This window comes from Octopus sinensis, linkage group LG3 (assembly GCF_006345805.1).
Source record: "Octopus sinensis linkage group LG3, ASM634580v1, whole genome shotgun sequence".
NCBI lineage: Eukaryota > Metazoa > Mollusca > Cephalopoda > Octopoda > Octopodidae > Octopus > Octopus sinensis.
In genome coordinates this window covers 6,153,627-6,169,571 of record NC_042999.1, presented here as the reverse complement: position 1 = coordinate 6,169,571, position 15,945 = coordinate 6,153,627, and the positions used below count along the sequence as shown (strand labels likewise).

Sequence of the window (15,945 nt, the reverse complement as noted above, 5' to 3'; positions counted from 1 at the left end):
AAGAAAAAACCGACTCCTGTGAATTTTCCGAAACCCATCACCCTCGGAAAAATCCTTTCACAACAAATTCCCATATAATCGGAATCTACACCATCTGAAGCAGATTTGTAAAAAAAAATTCATTAAAAAATATCCATTTTTCTGGAAGATATGAGGAAACAAAGTCGATGGTGTGTGCAAACTTGTGCAGGTAAGGTCTAATCTTGTTCCGTGGACGTTTCCAAAGAACCAGAAACGTGGAAATTCCGCGAAAAAACTCCGGGAAAAATCCTCCCAAAGTTTACACGTTAGTCACGTGATTGCCATAGTTACTGCGGTCCTGGCTGGTTGTTCCGCCCGCAAACCGTGGTATTATTACCGCTGTTCTGATTGGTCGTTCGTGCAGCAGTAATATCGTAACCGCGGCTCTGATTGGCTGCTTCGCCAGCAGCGGTATTGTGTGTGATTTTGATCTCGCCGCTTCCAATAATGGCAGACAAGAACAGTCTTTGTGCTTTGCCGCTTTCTCGCGTCAAAACAATAATGAAAAGTTCCCCAGATGTTTCCAGTATCAGTCAAGAAGCCCTTTTTCTAACGGGAAAAGCAACGGTAAAGTCTAAAACCCATTCATTCCGCATAAAAGACACCATTTATTCTTTGTATTTCACGCAGCGATGATGTGACTAAGTTTTTATTTCATAAACATTCCTCGATTCGTTTGCGTTAAATAATTAACCATTTTCACTTTTATATTTCAAACACCTTCAGAACCACCTGTAATATAACCCATATCGGTACCACTAGCGAACAGGGGTCCCGGTGCGCGCACTCGCGTAGTAGCGCATCCGCGCTAGCTAGTCGTGACTAGTCGATCCTACAACGACTCTCCTGGCAAAGTAAATAAAACACAAAATAAATAATTTTTGTTAAACAAAGTAAATAAAACACAAAAATACAAAGTAAAAATTTTTTTAAAGAAAGTAAATAACAAAAACACAAAGGATCGACTAGTCATGACTAGCTGGCGCGAGTGCGCGCACCGGGACCACTGTTCTCAAGTAGTACCCTGTAATATATCATATTCATTATTTTCAAGCCTTTACTGCCCAAGTATTTTTCTAAAATAACCCAGGAACCATTCGGCGAAGGGCTGTACCCGATATTTAGTCCCCTCAGTGCAAATCCCTATCATTTATTTTATATTGAACCCTCGCTGAACAAAACCTCATTAAGTTTTAGACATTAATTAAAAGGTGGAAAAAATAAACTGAAATGTTGACACTAAAATACTTTGCTTTCTCTCTGTTTAGTGTTTTTTTTTGGTTACCATTAGCTCCTTTTGTTAAATTAATCTTTCCAGTTTTCCTTATTATTTTGGCATCGTTTCGGCCGAATATTTCTATTTATTCTCACCATTCCATCAGTCGCTGGTAACTACTGAATGTGTATTTATTGCCAGAAACTTCCATATCTCCATCAACGCAAGCCTCAATATATATTCACAGTGGAACCTTCGTTTACGAACACTTCTCATCACGAACAGTGTCTCGAATAACGAACACATAAGTCAGCAACAACGGTTGGCGAAAGAAGCTTGGAGTTTATATTTGCGGAAAAGCGTCAGTTGTTGTCTAGCTTTCACTCAATTTACATCACTTGGTTCGAGTTTGCCGTACCTTCTCTTAAATTCCCTATAAGAAAAACATTTCAAGTAGCGAACGGCTTTCAAGAATGAATTAAATTCGTAAACCGAGACTTCAGTAAGCCAAAACTAACTCCAAAATAAATGAATTTACTTCCTTTTGCAATCAAATCTGTTGTTATTTATTGCTCTACATCCGCGTGTTTTGGTTTACAGCACGAGTTCTCATCCATTTTTCATCTATGGACCCCTTTGATTACTATTTTATTCTGGTGGATCCTTCGGTATAAGTACACACGTGGCTTTGTTTACATTTCTGAAGATAACAGAAACCCTTTTCTTCCATCCATAACCCTAACACAAACCCCCCATATATATAAAAAAACACTTTCTTGAAATGTATCCGGTACTTATACCGACGTTGTGCCCCATTCTGTGTTTAAAATCTAGTTTTATGGATACTTCTTTCAAAATTCCTGTTTTGTTTTTCACACGTTCACTTGTGTAAGTCTGAGATGACCCTCTCTGAGGGAACATATTTCAGTGGGTGAAAATATGTTGGACTCTCTTTTGCTCTTTTACTCTTTTACTTGTTTCAGTCATTTGACTGCGGCCATGCTGGAGCACCGCCTTTAGTCGAGCAAATCGACCCCGGGACTTATTCTTTGTAAGCCCAGTACTTATTCTATCGGTCTCTTTTTGCCGAACCGCTAAGTGACGGGGACGTAAACACCAGCATCGGTTATCAAGCAATGCTAGGGGGACAAACACAGACACAAACATATACACACACACACACACACATATATATATATATATATACATATATATGACAGGCTTCTTTCAGTTTCCATCTACCAAATCCACTCACAAGGCATTGGTCGGCCCGGGGCTATAGCAGAAGACACTTGGCCAAGATGCCACGCAGTGGGACTGAACCTGGAACCATGTGGTTGGTTAGCAAGCTACTTACCACACAGCCACTCCTGTGCCTATGTAAAACACGAGAGAAAGAAACGTTGCTGTCTCTTGCAATGAATCAATAAATACATCTAAATTTTTCCATGAACCCTTAAGAAAACTATTGTGGATCCCCAGTTTATTTTGCTTCTGTAGAGCCCCCAAAATCTTATGAGACCACTAGGAGTTACGTGGACCCTGACTGAAAACCACTGGTTTACAGAATGGAAACTTGTGGCCCTCGTCCCTTTCCATAATGATATCAATGAATTACTGATTTAAATATAGCAATTCTAATTTGAAATTGAAATATTTAATTATTGGTAAATTAGATCATCATCATTTAGCGTCTGTTTTCCATGCTAGCATGGGTTGGACGGTTTAACTGGGGTCTGTGAAGCCGGAAGGCTTCATCAGGCCCAGTCAGATTTGGCAGTGTTTCTACGGCTGGATGCCCTTCCTAACGCCAACCACTCTGTGAGTGTAGTGGGTGCTTTTTATATGCCACCTGCAGGTGCCAGACAGAGCTGGCAAATGGCCACAAACGGATGGTGTTTTTACGTGCCACCGGCATGGGGGCCAGGCGAGGCTGGCAAGTTACAGACATGCATACACCTTTCTCTTTTGATTGCCAAAAGGCATACACACACACCAACTAACAATCAGTGTTCCAATAACTCTAAGACAGGATTGTATTTTTTCCTCCTGATTTCGTCTCATCATTTCTTGATCAATTTAGGTTTTACATTATTTATGTTTGACGGATATTTGTCCTCATCTTGTTTGATTCCAGACAGTGACCTGAATAATAATAATAATATTGAAAAATCCCTTAAGAATAAGAACCCAGGTTTGAAATTTCCCCAAGGCACCTGATGAAGGCTGGAGGGTATATCAGCCGAAATGTTGTGTTAACAACAAAGATGAGGACAAATATCCGTCAAATAATGAACTACTTATTCAATTATCCGTCAAATAACGAACTACTTATTCAATTCTCCGTCAAATAATGAACTACTTATTCAATTGAGAAATTGGCATCCACAGATTTGCTGTCTTGAATTTAACATGATATCACGACAGTGTAGTTATGGAATTATACTAACCAGCTATTTTGTCTTAACTGCAGGACAAATATCTGTCAAATGTAAATAATGTACATAATTCCTCATCTCTTAAATATAGAACTAAATTTAGGGTTAGGTTTTGTTCTTCAGGTAATTTTGTTTTCTCTATGTCTGGTGTCAATCCTCCTAATATTCTCCCTAAAGCATGTCTAACATGTGTGTCCCCTGCTGATTTTAACAAATCAACAGAGAATTGATATGGAAGCCAAATTAAAGAATTAGTTTGGCCTGAAGGACAAAACCTGTTTTTGTGATTCCAGTTTGTCTCGGTCGATGATCTCTACCAGTCTTAAAGGTTAACAGCTATTATCAGTGATGCTTTAAAAACATCTATTTGCATTAAATTTTACAATTATTTCTTTGGCGTGTATATTTCTCTGTGATGATGATGATGATAACAAATGGGATGCTGATCTGTTGCAGGGTGACTCATTTTTACCAGCTGAGTGGACTGGTGTCAAGTGTTTTGCTCAAGAGTACAATGCATTGTCCACTCCAGGAATTGAAACTACTTATGAGTCAAACACCCTAACCACTAAGCCATGCACCTCCGTTTTAATTAAAAAAAAAATAGCTGTAATTCTACAGGGTAAGGACCTTGTGTGAAATACTGAAAAAACCCATCATTGACCTTCCTAACACAAACTTTGTAATAAGTAAGAATCCTCAACATTTGCCATATTTGTATGGAATTTGTTGAGCTAGATTTTCCCATGAATGAATGCCTCTCCTGTTGCCAACTCTACCTGTTTCCAAGTAGGTAATAGTTTCTCATAACCAGGCATGCTTTTATAGCAGACTGGAAACAGAGGATGTTGCTTGCATTATGATGATGCCCCTGGCTAATACATGATGTCAAGGCAAGATCATAAAGCACACACACATACGATGGGCTTCTTTTAATTACCATCTACCAAATACACTAAAAACAAAATCTTTATTAATTTACATTTTAAGAACATAATATGAACGGATTTTGAATTATTTTCATCTAATTACGGTATTTCAGTTTATTAAATATGTCCTTTCTTTTAATAGGAGTTTTTTGTGCAAAATTTAGCCCGAGTGTCACTCACCAATGGGCGTGACGGGAAACAGCTCCAATATGGAGATTTAGCTGAAGTTGTAAATACAGAAGAAACTCTACAGTTTTTACAAGGTAACTTGCATTTTGATTTCTTTTTCGTTTTTGGTGACCACCGCTTTCTACTGATACGGTCCAGTAGAGGGAAATCATGTGATACTCCCTCTCTCAACTGAGATGTCTTTCCAAACCACTTGGTGACCCTTTGGCTACTGGGGTTACATAGAAAGTTCCTGTGCCAGTGCTATGTAACCAGCACCTGTGCTGGTGCCACACGGAAAGTACTTGTGCCACATACCGGATCGATCCCAAAATCTAATCACTTTGTGTCAGTCATGAAAGTTTCAGCCAAATCCATCCAGCAGTTCTTGAGATATCTTGTCCACGGACAAACAAACAAACAAACACAACTGAAAACAATGCTCCCGCCTTCGCTAAGGCGGAATTATAACTATTAATGGAGGTGTGAATTCATTTTTCTAGGCACCTGTGTCGGTGGCACATAAAAAAACACCATCCGAGCGTGGCCGTCTGGCACCTGTGTCGGTGGCACATAAAAAATCACCATCCGAGCGTGGCCGTCTGCCAGCCTCGTCTGGCACCTGTGTCGGTGGCACATAAAATCACCCACTACACTCTCGGAGTGGTTGGCGTTAGGAAGGGCATCCAGCTGTAGAAACACTGCCAGATCTGACTGGCCTGGTGTAGCCTTCGGGCTTGCCAGACCCCAGTTGAACCGTCCAACCCATGCTAGCATGGAAAGCGGACGTTAAACGATGATGATGATGATGATGATAGAAACTACGTTCAGTTTAGGAGTTTTATTAAAAAATAAATTCTAGTCTAGGGGAGATAACCCCCTTTATACCACGAAATTGAAGTCGTCTAAAAATGATAGAAACGTAAGATTTAATTTTCTTTGTCTTTTATTTTTTACTTGTTTCAGTCATTAAATTCCGGTCATGCTGGGGCACCGCATTGAAGAACTTTTAGTCGAATGTATCGATTGCAGAACTTATCTTTATTTAAACCTGTTATTCTATCGGTTTCGTTTTTTGAACAGGCCAAGTTACAAGAACGTAAATAGACCAACACCGGTTGTCAAGCGGTGATATGAGACAAACACCGACACACACATGAATAGATAGATGGTTAACCCATTGCGTGTCGAAATCACCTGCCACAGCAAACAGGTGTCCCCATTACAAACTGACTTTTTTTGTTCTGTGATTTTCTTTAATGGTGATTTCTTCCTATTAATGCGAGTGACATCGGAAATTATGCAATGTTAACGCAAAAAATTGCTTCCCTGGAGATTTTTAATACTTCAATTGATTTGAGCGAGGTCGTTGCCAGTTCCACTGGACTGGCTCCTGTACCAGTGGTACATAAAAAGCACCATTTGAGCATGGCAGTTGCCAGTACCGCCTGACTGGTCCCATGCTGGTGGCACATAAAAAGCACCCACTACACTCTCGGAGTGGTCGGCGTTAGGAAGGGCATCCAGCTGTAGAAACTCTGCCAGATCAAGATTGGAACCTGGTGCAGCCATCTGGTTCGCCAGCCCTCAGTTAACTTGTTCAAAAAGCGGACGTTAAACAATGATGATGATGGTTTAACCTTGAATGATTTTCTGCACCAAGTGAAACATGGGACCGTTCTTAATGGATAATGTGGTAAAGAATTCAGAAGGCCAATCTATTTCATTCCAAAAAGCTAAAGCCATTCTTTCAACATTGGGTGGTAAGCGGAAACGTTATTTGTTAAACTTTCTGTTGTAAGTAGCTTGCTTACCAACCACACGATCCGGGTTCAGTTCCACTGTGTGCCACCTTGGGCAAGTGTCTTCTACTATAGCCTCAGGCTGACCAAAACCTTGTGAGTGGATTTGGTAGACGGAAACTGAACCTGGGTTCTCATTCCTAAGGTATTTTTCGATGTTGTTATTATTATCATTCAAGTCACTGCCAGGAATCGAACTTGGAATTTTGGGGTTAGTAGCCTGTGCTCTTAAACACTAAGCCATATGCCCGAGAGATTCATAGAATTAAAAAAAATAGGCACTGGGGTCGATTCATTTGACTAAAATTCTTCAAGACAATTCTCCAGCACCATTTCCCCTGGTTGCAGCCTAATGACTGAACAAAGATAAAGATGTGTGTTCCATGCTGGTGGCACGTAAAAAGCACGTTTAGTCCCAGAGGCATTAGCTATGTGGTTTGTGGTTCATCTGTAATTGTAACTGGATAACTTACTTGTGTAATTAATGGGATTTTTTTTGTGTTGATCAAAAAGATTAACAAATCAATTGATGGTGAGAGGCAATTCTGTGCGAGACGAATTAGGTGACATTAGGTGGAGTAGAGGCCTCATCATCATCATCATTTAGCGTCCGTTTTCCATGCTAGCATGGGTTGGACGGTTTAACTGGGGTCTGTGAAGCCGGAAGGCTTCATCAGGCCCAGTCAGATTTGGCAGTGTTTCTATGGCTGGATGCCCTTCCTAACGCCAACCACTCCGTGAGTGTAGTGGGTGCTTTTTACGTGCCACCTGCACAGTGCCAGACAGAGCTGGCAAACGGCCACGAACGGACGGTGTTTTTACGTGCCACCAGCACGGGGGCCAGGCGAGGCTGGCAACGGACACGAACGGATGGTGCTTTTACGTGCTACTGGCACGGGGGCCAGGCGAGGCTGGCAACGGACACGAACGGATGGTGCTTTTACGTGCTACTGGCACGGGGGCCAGGCGAGGCTGGCAACGGACACGAACGGATGGTGCTTTTACGTGCTACTGGCGCGGGGGCCAGGCGAGGCTGGCAACGGACACGAACGGATGGTGCTTTTACGTGCTACCGGCACGGGGGCCAGGCGAGGCTGGCAACGGACACGAGCGGATGGTGCTTTTACGTGCCAAGCGAGGCTGGCAACGGACACGAACGGATGGCGCTTTTACGTGCTACCGGCACGGGGGCCAGGCGAGGCTGGCAACGGACAAACGATCGGATGGTTCGCTTAACCACAGCTGCAATTTCCACTGATGTTGATTTGGTTTGATTTTGACTGTTCTCACTGGTCTTGCCAGGTCTTCTCACGCACAGCATACTTCCATAGGTCTCGGTCTCTAGTCATTTCCTTGGTGAGACCTAAAGTTCGAAGGTCGTGCTTCACCACCTTGTCCCAGGTTTTCCTGGGTCTACCTCTTCCACAGGTTCCCTCAACTGCTAGAGTGTGGCACTTTTGCACACAACTATCTTCACCCATTCTTGTCACATGCCCATACCAGTGCAGACGTCTCTCTTGCACACCACAACTGATGCTTCTTAGGTCCAACTTTTCTCTCAAGGTACTTACACTCTGTTGATTATGAACACTGACATTACACATCCATCGGAGCATACTGGCTTCATTTCTTGTGAGCTTACACATATCTTCAGCAGTCACAGCCCATGTTTCACTACCATGTAGCATGGCTATACGTACACATGCATCATACAGTCTGCCTTTTACTCTGAGCGAGAGGCCTTTTGTCACCAGCAGGGGTAAGAGCTCTCTAAACTTTGCCCAGGCTATTCTTACTCTAGCAGTTACATTTCAGCACACCCACCCCCGCTACTGATTTGGTCACCTAGGTAACGGAAGCTATCAACTACTTCTAGTTTTTCCTCCTGGAATGTGGCAGAAGTTGTTCTCTGCACATTTTCAGTGTTTATTGCTCCTGAGCATCTGCCACATACAAAAACTATTTTCCTAGTTAGCCTTCCTTTGACATTGCTACACCTCTTATGTGTCCATAGCTTGCACTTGGTGCACCTTATAGAGTTTCTACCTACACCTTTTTTACAGATCGAGCAGGGCCATCTACCTGAAGGCGTTTGTGACTTGTCTACTTTCCTACTTATTAGGACTTTGGTTATTAGGCCTCATTCTTGGTTATTGCTTTTCACTATATTTCGGTTGTGTATGACCAAAATGATGACACCACTCAAACTAATATATAATATAAAAGTCCATCATCAGGTGGCAAGCTGGCAGAATCGTTAATATGCCAGGTGAAATGCTTAGCAGTATCTTGTCTGCCATTACATTCATCATCATCATCGTTTTACGGCTGATTTCCATGCTGGCATGGGTTAGATGGTTGGATAGAGGACTGGCGAACCAGATGGCTGTGCCAGGCTCCAATCTGATCTGGCAAAGTTTCTACAGCTGGATGCCCTTCCTAATACCAACCACTCTGATAGTGTAGTGGGTACTTTTACATGCCACCAGACAAGGGCCAGTGAGGTGGTTCTGGCAACAACCATGCTCGAAAGGTGTTTATATGTGCTACCTGCATGGGAGCCAGTCTGGCAGCACTGGCAACGACCACGCTAGAATGTTGTTTTTCATGTACCACCTGCACGTGCCAGTAAGGCGACGCTGGCAACGATCACGCTCGAATGGTGCTTTTCACGTGTCACCGGCATGGGAGCCAATCTGTGAACCTGGCAGCGATCACGCTCAGATGTGCTTCTAACGTTCCACTGGCACGAGAACCAATCAGGCGGTACTGTCATTGGCCACATCAGCGATTTTGATTCTGTGTTCTAATTCTGCTGAGGTCAACTTTGCCTTTCATCCTTTTGGGGTCGATTAAATAAGTACCAGTTACACACTGGGATCGATGTAATCGACTTAATCCCTTTGTCTTTGTTTGTCCCTTCTATGTTTTGCCCCCCGTGGGCAATAAAGAGATATAAAAGTCCCTCATTTTAGAAATATAGAATTGAAATCAAATTCGATGACTGGCATCCATGCTAGTGGAGCAGTAAGAGCACCATATGAGCGTGATCGTTACCAGCATCGCCTTACTGGCACATGAAAAAGCATTCGAGCGAGGTCGTTGCCAGTGCCGCTGGACTGGCTCCTGTGCAGGTGGCACGTAAAAAACACCATTTGAGCGTGGCTGTTGCCAGTACTGCCTGACTGGTCCTCGTGCCAGTGGCACGTAAAAGCACCCACTACACTCTCGGAGTGGTTGGCGTTAGGAAGGGCATCCAGCTGTAGAAACTCTGCCAGATCAGATTGGATCCTGGTACAGCCATCTGGTTCGCCAGCCCTCAGTCATTCGTCCAACCCATGCTAGCATGGAAGGCGGACGTTAAACGATGATGATGAGAATTGTATTACACAATCAGTATGGTGCTAACATAAGACTGTGAATGGAGGCTTATAAGCCTTAAGAATCCACTATGACACTGCCTAGAGGCATAGCATAGTGGGTGAAGGCACTAGTTAATGCAGACACCTAAAGGTTCTAAGCTCAATCTTAGGTAAAGCAGTAAAATGAATCACAAGGCCCTTGAAGAAGGCTGGAGCATACACAGCCAAAACATTGTGAAAGCTACAACCAAGGTGAGGTCACCAGTCCGACATACATGATATGAAATAAGACATTTCACCTGTTAAGTCATTGGATTGTGCAGCAAAAACTCTCTCATCATCATCATTTAACGTCCGTTTTCCATGCTAGCATGGGTTGGACGGTTCAACCAGGGTCTGGGAAGCCAGGAGGCTGCACCAGGCTCCAGTCTGATCTGGCAGTGTTTATCTTAGAAAAAATACACTTGTTGTTGTCGTTGATGATATTTACATATTTTTCCATACTGTATTTTAATAATTAAGAAAAAAATGTTTCGTTTATTTTTCAGATATCATTCCTCGAAAGATCAAAGCTAGTGACTACTTTGAAATTCTCAAAGAAATGGAAGAAGATGGAGACGAATGCTGAGTTTTCATGTTTGCAGGGAAAGTAAAAAAAAAAAAAACCTCAAAACAGAAAACACTCCACCTTAAAACAGCAGGACTAATTAACATTTAATTTAATAATTGTTAAAATTCTCATTCTCAATCCATTCTCAGAACCATATTTTGTCCACCATTGTTCCACCTTGTCTTCTGCGAATAGTTTAGTTCTGGCAGCAGACTCTCATAACCATGCACTCATCTCACTCTTTTGTTTTCTTTCAATTTATTCCTCTTCTCATTTATTTTACTTTCATTTTATATTAAAATCTATCCAACATCAGCCCAGCTTTTTCCCTTTTTTTCTTTAATTGCAATAATTAATCGAAATCGAAATTGAACCAATCCTATGACTGGCACCCGGCAGATGCCAGGACCCCTGGACTGGTGGTACGTAAAAAGCACTATCCGAATCGTGGCCGATGCCAGCGCCGCCTCGACTGGCTTCCGTGCCGGTGGCACGTAAATTGCACCAATCCGACCGTTGCCAGCCTTGCCTAGCACCTGTGCGGGTGGCACGTAAAAAGCACCCACTACACTCACGGAGTGGTTGGCGTTAGGAAGGGCATCCAGCTGTAGAAACATTGCCAGATCAGACTGGAGCCTGGTGCAGCCTTCTGGCTTCCCAGATCCCCGGTCGAACCGTCCAACCCATGACAGCATGGAGAACGGACGTTAAACGATGATGATGATGAATTAATAGCGTTCAGGCATGGCTGTGTGGTGAAGAAGTTTTCTTCTCAACCACATGGTCCAATTTTGTTTTTCACTCATTCACTTGTGTAGGCTTGCCATGACCCTCTCCAAGAGAACTTGTTTCAGTGGCCAGAAACACCTTGAACGATGTTAAATACTAGAAAAGGAAAACCTGTCTGCAACAAGTACATCAAAAGCAAAATACTACTGTGCTGGCACTTGTGCCCCGTGCTAGTAGGGTGGTAAGAGCACCATCCAAGCATGATCGTTGCCAGAGTGGCTAACTGGCTTCTGTGCCGGTGGCAATTAGGAAGCACGATTCGAGCGGGATCGTTACCAGCTTCGTCTTACTGGCACCTGTGCCATTGGCATATGCAAAAAAAAAAAAAAAAAACGAGCGAGGTCGTTGCCAGTACTGCTTGACTGGCCCCGTGCCGGTGGCACGTAAAAGCACCCACCACACTCTCGGAGTGGTTGGCGTTAGGAAGGGCATCCAGCTGTAGAAACTCTGCCAGATCAAGATTGGAGCTTGGTGCAGCCATTTGGTTCGCCAGTCCTCAGTCAAACCATCCAACCCATGCCAGCATGGAAAGTGGACGTTAAACGATGATGATGATGATGAATTCCCAATTTACTATTTTCCTTGTGTGGATCCCCCAAAATCTTATAATTAACCTCCAGGGGGCACATGAACCCTTGTTGAGGGCCTGTGTTACAGGGTATCATCATTTAACGTCTGTTGTCCATGCTGGCATGGGGTGGACAGTTTGACCAGAGGTGGTAAGCTGTGGCGCTGCACCAGACTTCAGTTTGTTTTGGCATGGTTTCTACAGCCGGCTGCCCTTCCTAATGCCAACCAATGCACAGAGTGTGCTGGGTGCTTTTACGTGCCACTGCATGAGCACTCTATGTCTACTGTTTATGACCGTCAGACTGGTGTCTTTATCTTGATTGTTGCTTTCACTGCATTTCAACTTCTTCAGGTGTCTTGTGCTGAACTCAGTTGCTGTATTGGAATATCAAACCCGACCCTTCATTTGACCCATTGGGGCCCACTATTCTCATTCTATGCCTTGCGTTTTGTGACATTTTTGCTTCAGGGGATTTTTTTTGTGAATTATCTTAGCATCTTGCCTTGGATTGAACTCAGAACGTCTGGGTGACAGCACTGCGTTAACTTATGTCCTTATCTACTCTGCTATGAGAACAGTGTCCCCTCTTTGATCAAATAAAGATATTCCAATACAACAAATGAGTTCAACAAAAGACACCCGAAGACGGCTGGAGCATGCAACAGTCGAACTGTAGTGAAAGCAGCAACAGGCGTGGCTGTGTGGATAAGAGGTTTGCTTCTCGACCTGTGGTCTCAGGTTCAGTCCCTTGGGTAAGTATCTTCACTACTCAGTCACGTATGTAAAATAATTTTTGAAGCTATTCTTACAGTTTGTGGTTGGAATGGAGATGACAGACGATAGGAGACAGAAATGTTTGCTTTTTGCTTTTCTGAGTTCAAATGTCGCCTAAGTAAGGTGTGGCTGTGGGGTGGGTCGATAAAATAAGTTACCCACAATGCATTTCAATCAAGTACAAAATCATCGTTTTACAATTCAGACTGAGTTATCTCCCTTAGATTATCCCTGGGGCTCCTGTTCAGTAATTCCAGATTCTGTGATTAGTTGAACTTAATACTATTTTGTAATTACAATTCAGTTGGTTAATTGTTGTAATCCCCATCATCATCATCACGATTGTTTCATTGATAATTCAATTTGTTACTGCTTGTTTGAAGAAATATCTTGACAGCTTGAGAGAGGTAAGGAATCTAGTTTTTTTTTCAGTTTTGTTAACCCCTAAAGCGCTGGGATTTGGCACTTACATAGCATGGACTGCTGAACACATTTTATGAAAATGAGACTATCATGAATACATAAAAAAAAACAACAAAAAAATAGTTAAAATCACCGGCACAGGTGTACCTGTGGCACATAAAAAGCACCCACTACATTCGCGGAGTATGGCGTTAGGAAGGGCATCCAGCTGTAGAAACACTGCCAGATCAGACTAGAGCCTGGTGCAGCCTCCTGGTTTCACAGACCCCGGTCGAACCATCCAACCTGTGCTAGCATGGAAAACGGACGCTAAATGATGATGATGATATATATTGTGTGTGTGTGTGTGTGTGTGTATATATATATATAATATTATATATGCCAGTGCTGCCTGACTGGCCCTTGTGCTGGTGGCACGTAAAAAGCACCCACTACACTCTTAGTGGTTGGCATTAGGAAGGCCATCCAGCTGTAGAAACCTTGCCAGATCAGACTGGAGCCTGGTGTAGCCTCCTGGCTTCCCAGACCCCAGTCGAACCATCCAACCTGTGCTAGCGCGGAAAGCGGACGTTAAACGATGATGATGATGATCTTCTTAGTATATAATGGTGGAAAGTTTTACATCATGTGGAAAGTCATTAGTTGAACTATTAGTCCCCTTGCATTCTGGGGGGTGGGGGAGGTATCGGAGCATTTGAGTGACATTAGACCCCCAACAAACGTACATGAATTAAATGCATCTATCTGGGCCACGATAGTGGCCAGTTGACCTGTGCCTGACGGCTATGATCGTGGGCCGTCTAGCTTTATGCGTTAATTGCAGTAAGAGAATGGAACCTCCAGACTTTGGTACGTGGGGTCTGCTGGTTGTGGTGAAAAAATGTTTGTTTGTTCAGCTGTGAAGTTTTGTAGGAAAGGAACTGATGGCCTTGGCACAAACTTTTCAATTAAAACCAAAGGGTTTCAGAAGTTCTGAACATGGGCAGTATTGCCCCACAAGGGGGCGTTAGGCTTTTGGGAGCAGTGAGCTAACATAATTAACAAACTAAATATATTATACCTGATAAAAAGGCGGCAAGCTGGCAGAAACGTTAGCATGTCAGGTGAAATGCATAGCTGTATTTCGTCTGACATTCTGAGTTCAAATTCTGCCAAGGTCAACTTTGCCTTTCATCCTTTCGGGATCGATAAATAAAGTACCAGTTATGCACTGGGGTCGATGTAATCGGCTTAATTCCTTTGTCTGTCCTTGTTTGTCCCATCTATGTTTAGCCTCTTGTGGATAATAAAGAAATAGGTATTATACCTGATAAAACTAGTGATGGTTATTAAAATAAAATGAGATCTCATCAGGCACCGGGAAGTCATTAACTTGGAATGTAAGAAGTAAATTTATAACGTTTGTATTTATTAATTTTTTTATTATTTCCCAGTTAAAAGCTTATGCAATCCGTTTTTAGAGTAAAAGTTATAAATGATCATCTATGTTAAGTTGGTTTAGTTGTGGTGACTCATTTGCCACTTATGTGGACTCTAGGCACGACAACTACGCAAAACAGGAACACTCTCCCTTTTTATTCTTTTACTTGTTTCAGTCATTTGACTGTGGCCATGCTGGAGCACCGCCTTTAGTCGAGCAAATTGACCCCAGGACTTATTCTTTGTAAGCCTAGTATTTATTCTATCGATCACTTTTGCCGAACCGCTAAGCTACAGGGACGCAAACACACCAGCATCGGTTGTCAAGCGATGTTGGGGGGGACAAACACAGACACACAAACAAACGCACACATATACATACATATATACGACAGGCTTCTTTCAGTTTCCGTCTACCAAATCCACTTACAAGGCTTTTGTCGGCCCGAGGCTACAGTAGAAGACACTTGCCCAAGGTGCCAGCCAGTGAGACTGAACCTGGAACCATGTGGTTGGTAAGCAAGCTACTTACCACACAGCCACGTCCTACACCTACAAGAAAAAAAAAGTTAAGAACCAATGGTTTATTTGAATTGTGGGTTTGAGATTAGGCAGGGAAAAGATGTTGCAGTAGGATTATGAAAAGCTCTGAGAAAGGCATGAATGCCCCCAATTTACTGTTTACTTTCCCTTATCACCTGCATAAGTTTTAATGACAGTCACCAGGTATGATAACAACAAACAGTTCTTAAATCCCTTGGGGCTCTGGGTGTTTCATGAAAATTTTGGGATAAAATCATTGGAATTGTTATTCAAAAAGTATTAAAGTACGAAACAGAAATGGTGTTGTTATTTAATTAAACAGTGTTTTGTAATAATATATATGGGATAGGCGTAGGAGTGGCTGTGTGGTAAGTAGCTTGCTTACCAACCTCATGGTTCCGGGTTCAGTCCCACTGCGTGGCACCTTGGGCAAGTGTCTTCTACTATAGCCTCGGGCCAACCAAAGCCTTGTGAGTGGATTTGGTAGACGGAAACTGCAAGAAGCCTGTCGTATATATGTATATATATATATATATATGTACGTGTGTGTGTGTATGTTTGTGTGTCTGTGTTTGTCACCCCCAACATCACTTGACAACCGATGCTGGTGTGTTTGCGTCCCCGTAACTTAGCAGTTCGGCAAAAGGAACCAATAGAATAAGTACTGGGCTTACAAAGAATAAGTCCCGAGGTCGATTTGTTCGACTAAAGGCGGTGCTCCAGCATGGCCACAGTCAAATGACTGAAACAAGTAAAAGAGATACAATTAAAAAAATGGCAAACCGATTTATTTTTTCTTATCTTGAAGGTATCAAACATCTGGAGATTATATTTAAATAATCTGGTCTTTCTTTGATATCTGATGAGGCTCTGATGCCAG

The 15,945-nt window shown here is 42.7% G+C and overlaps 1 protein-coding gene across 1 annotated transcript; it reads left to right on the top strand.

Annotated features, from left to right (window-relative positions):
- Positions 1-412: 412 nt before the first annotated feature.
- On the top strand, positions 413-10,861 carry LOC115209843 (chromatin accessibility complex protein 1). The gene is made up of 3 exons (XM_029778411.2): positions 413-588; positions 4,747-4,867; positions 10,485-10,861. The coding sequence occupies exons 1-3, from the start codon at positions 469-471 to the stop codon at positions 10,562-10,564; spliced, it is 321 nt and encodes a 106-aa protein (XP_029634271.1). The 5' UTR covers positions 413-468; the 3' UTR covers positions 10,565-10,861.
- The last annotated feature ends 5,084 nt before the right edge of the window (positions 10,862-15,945 follow it).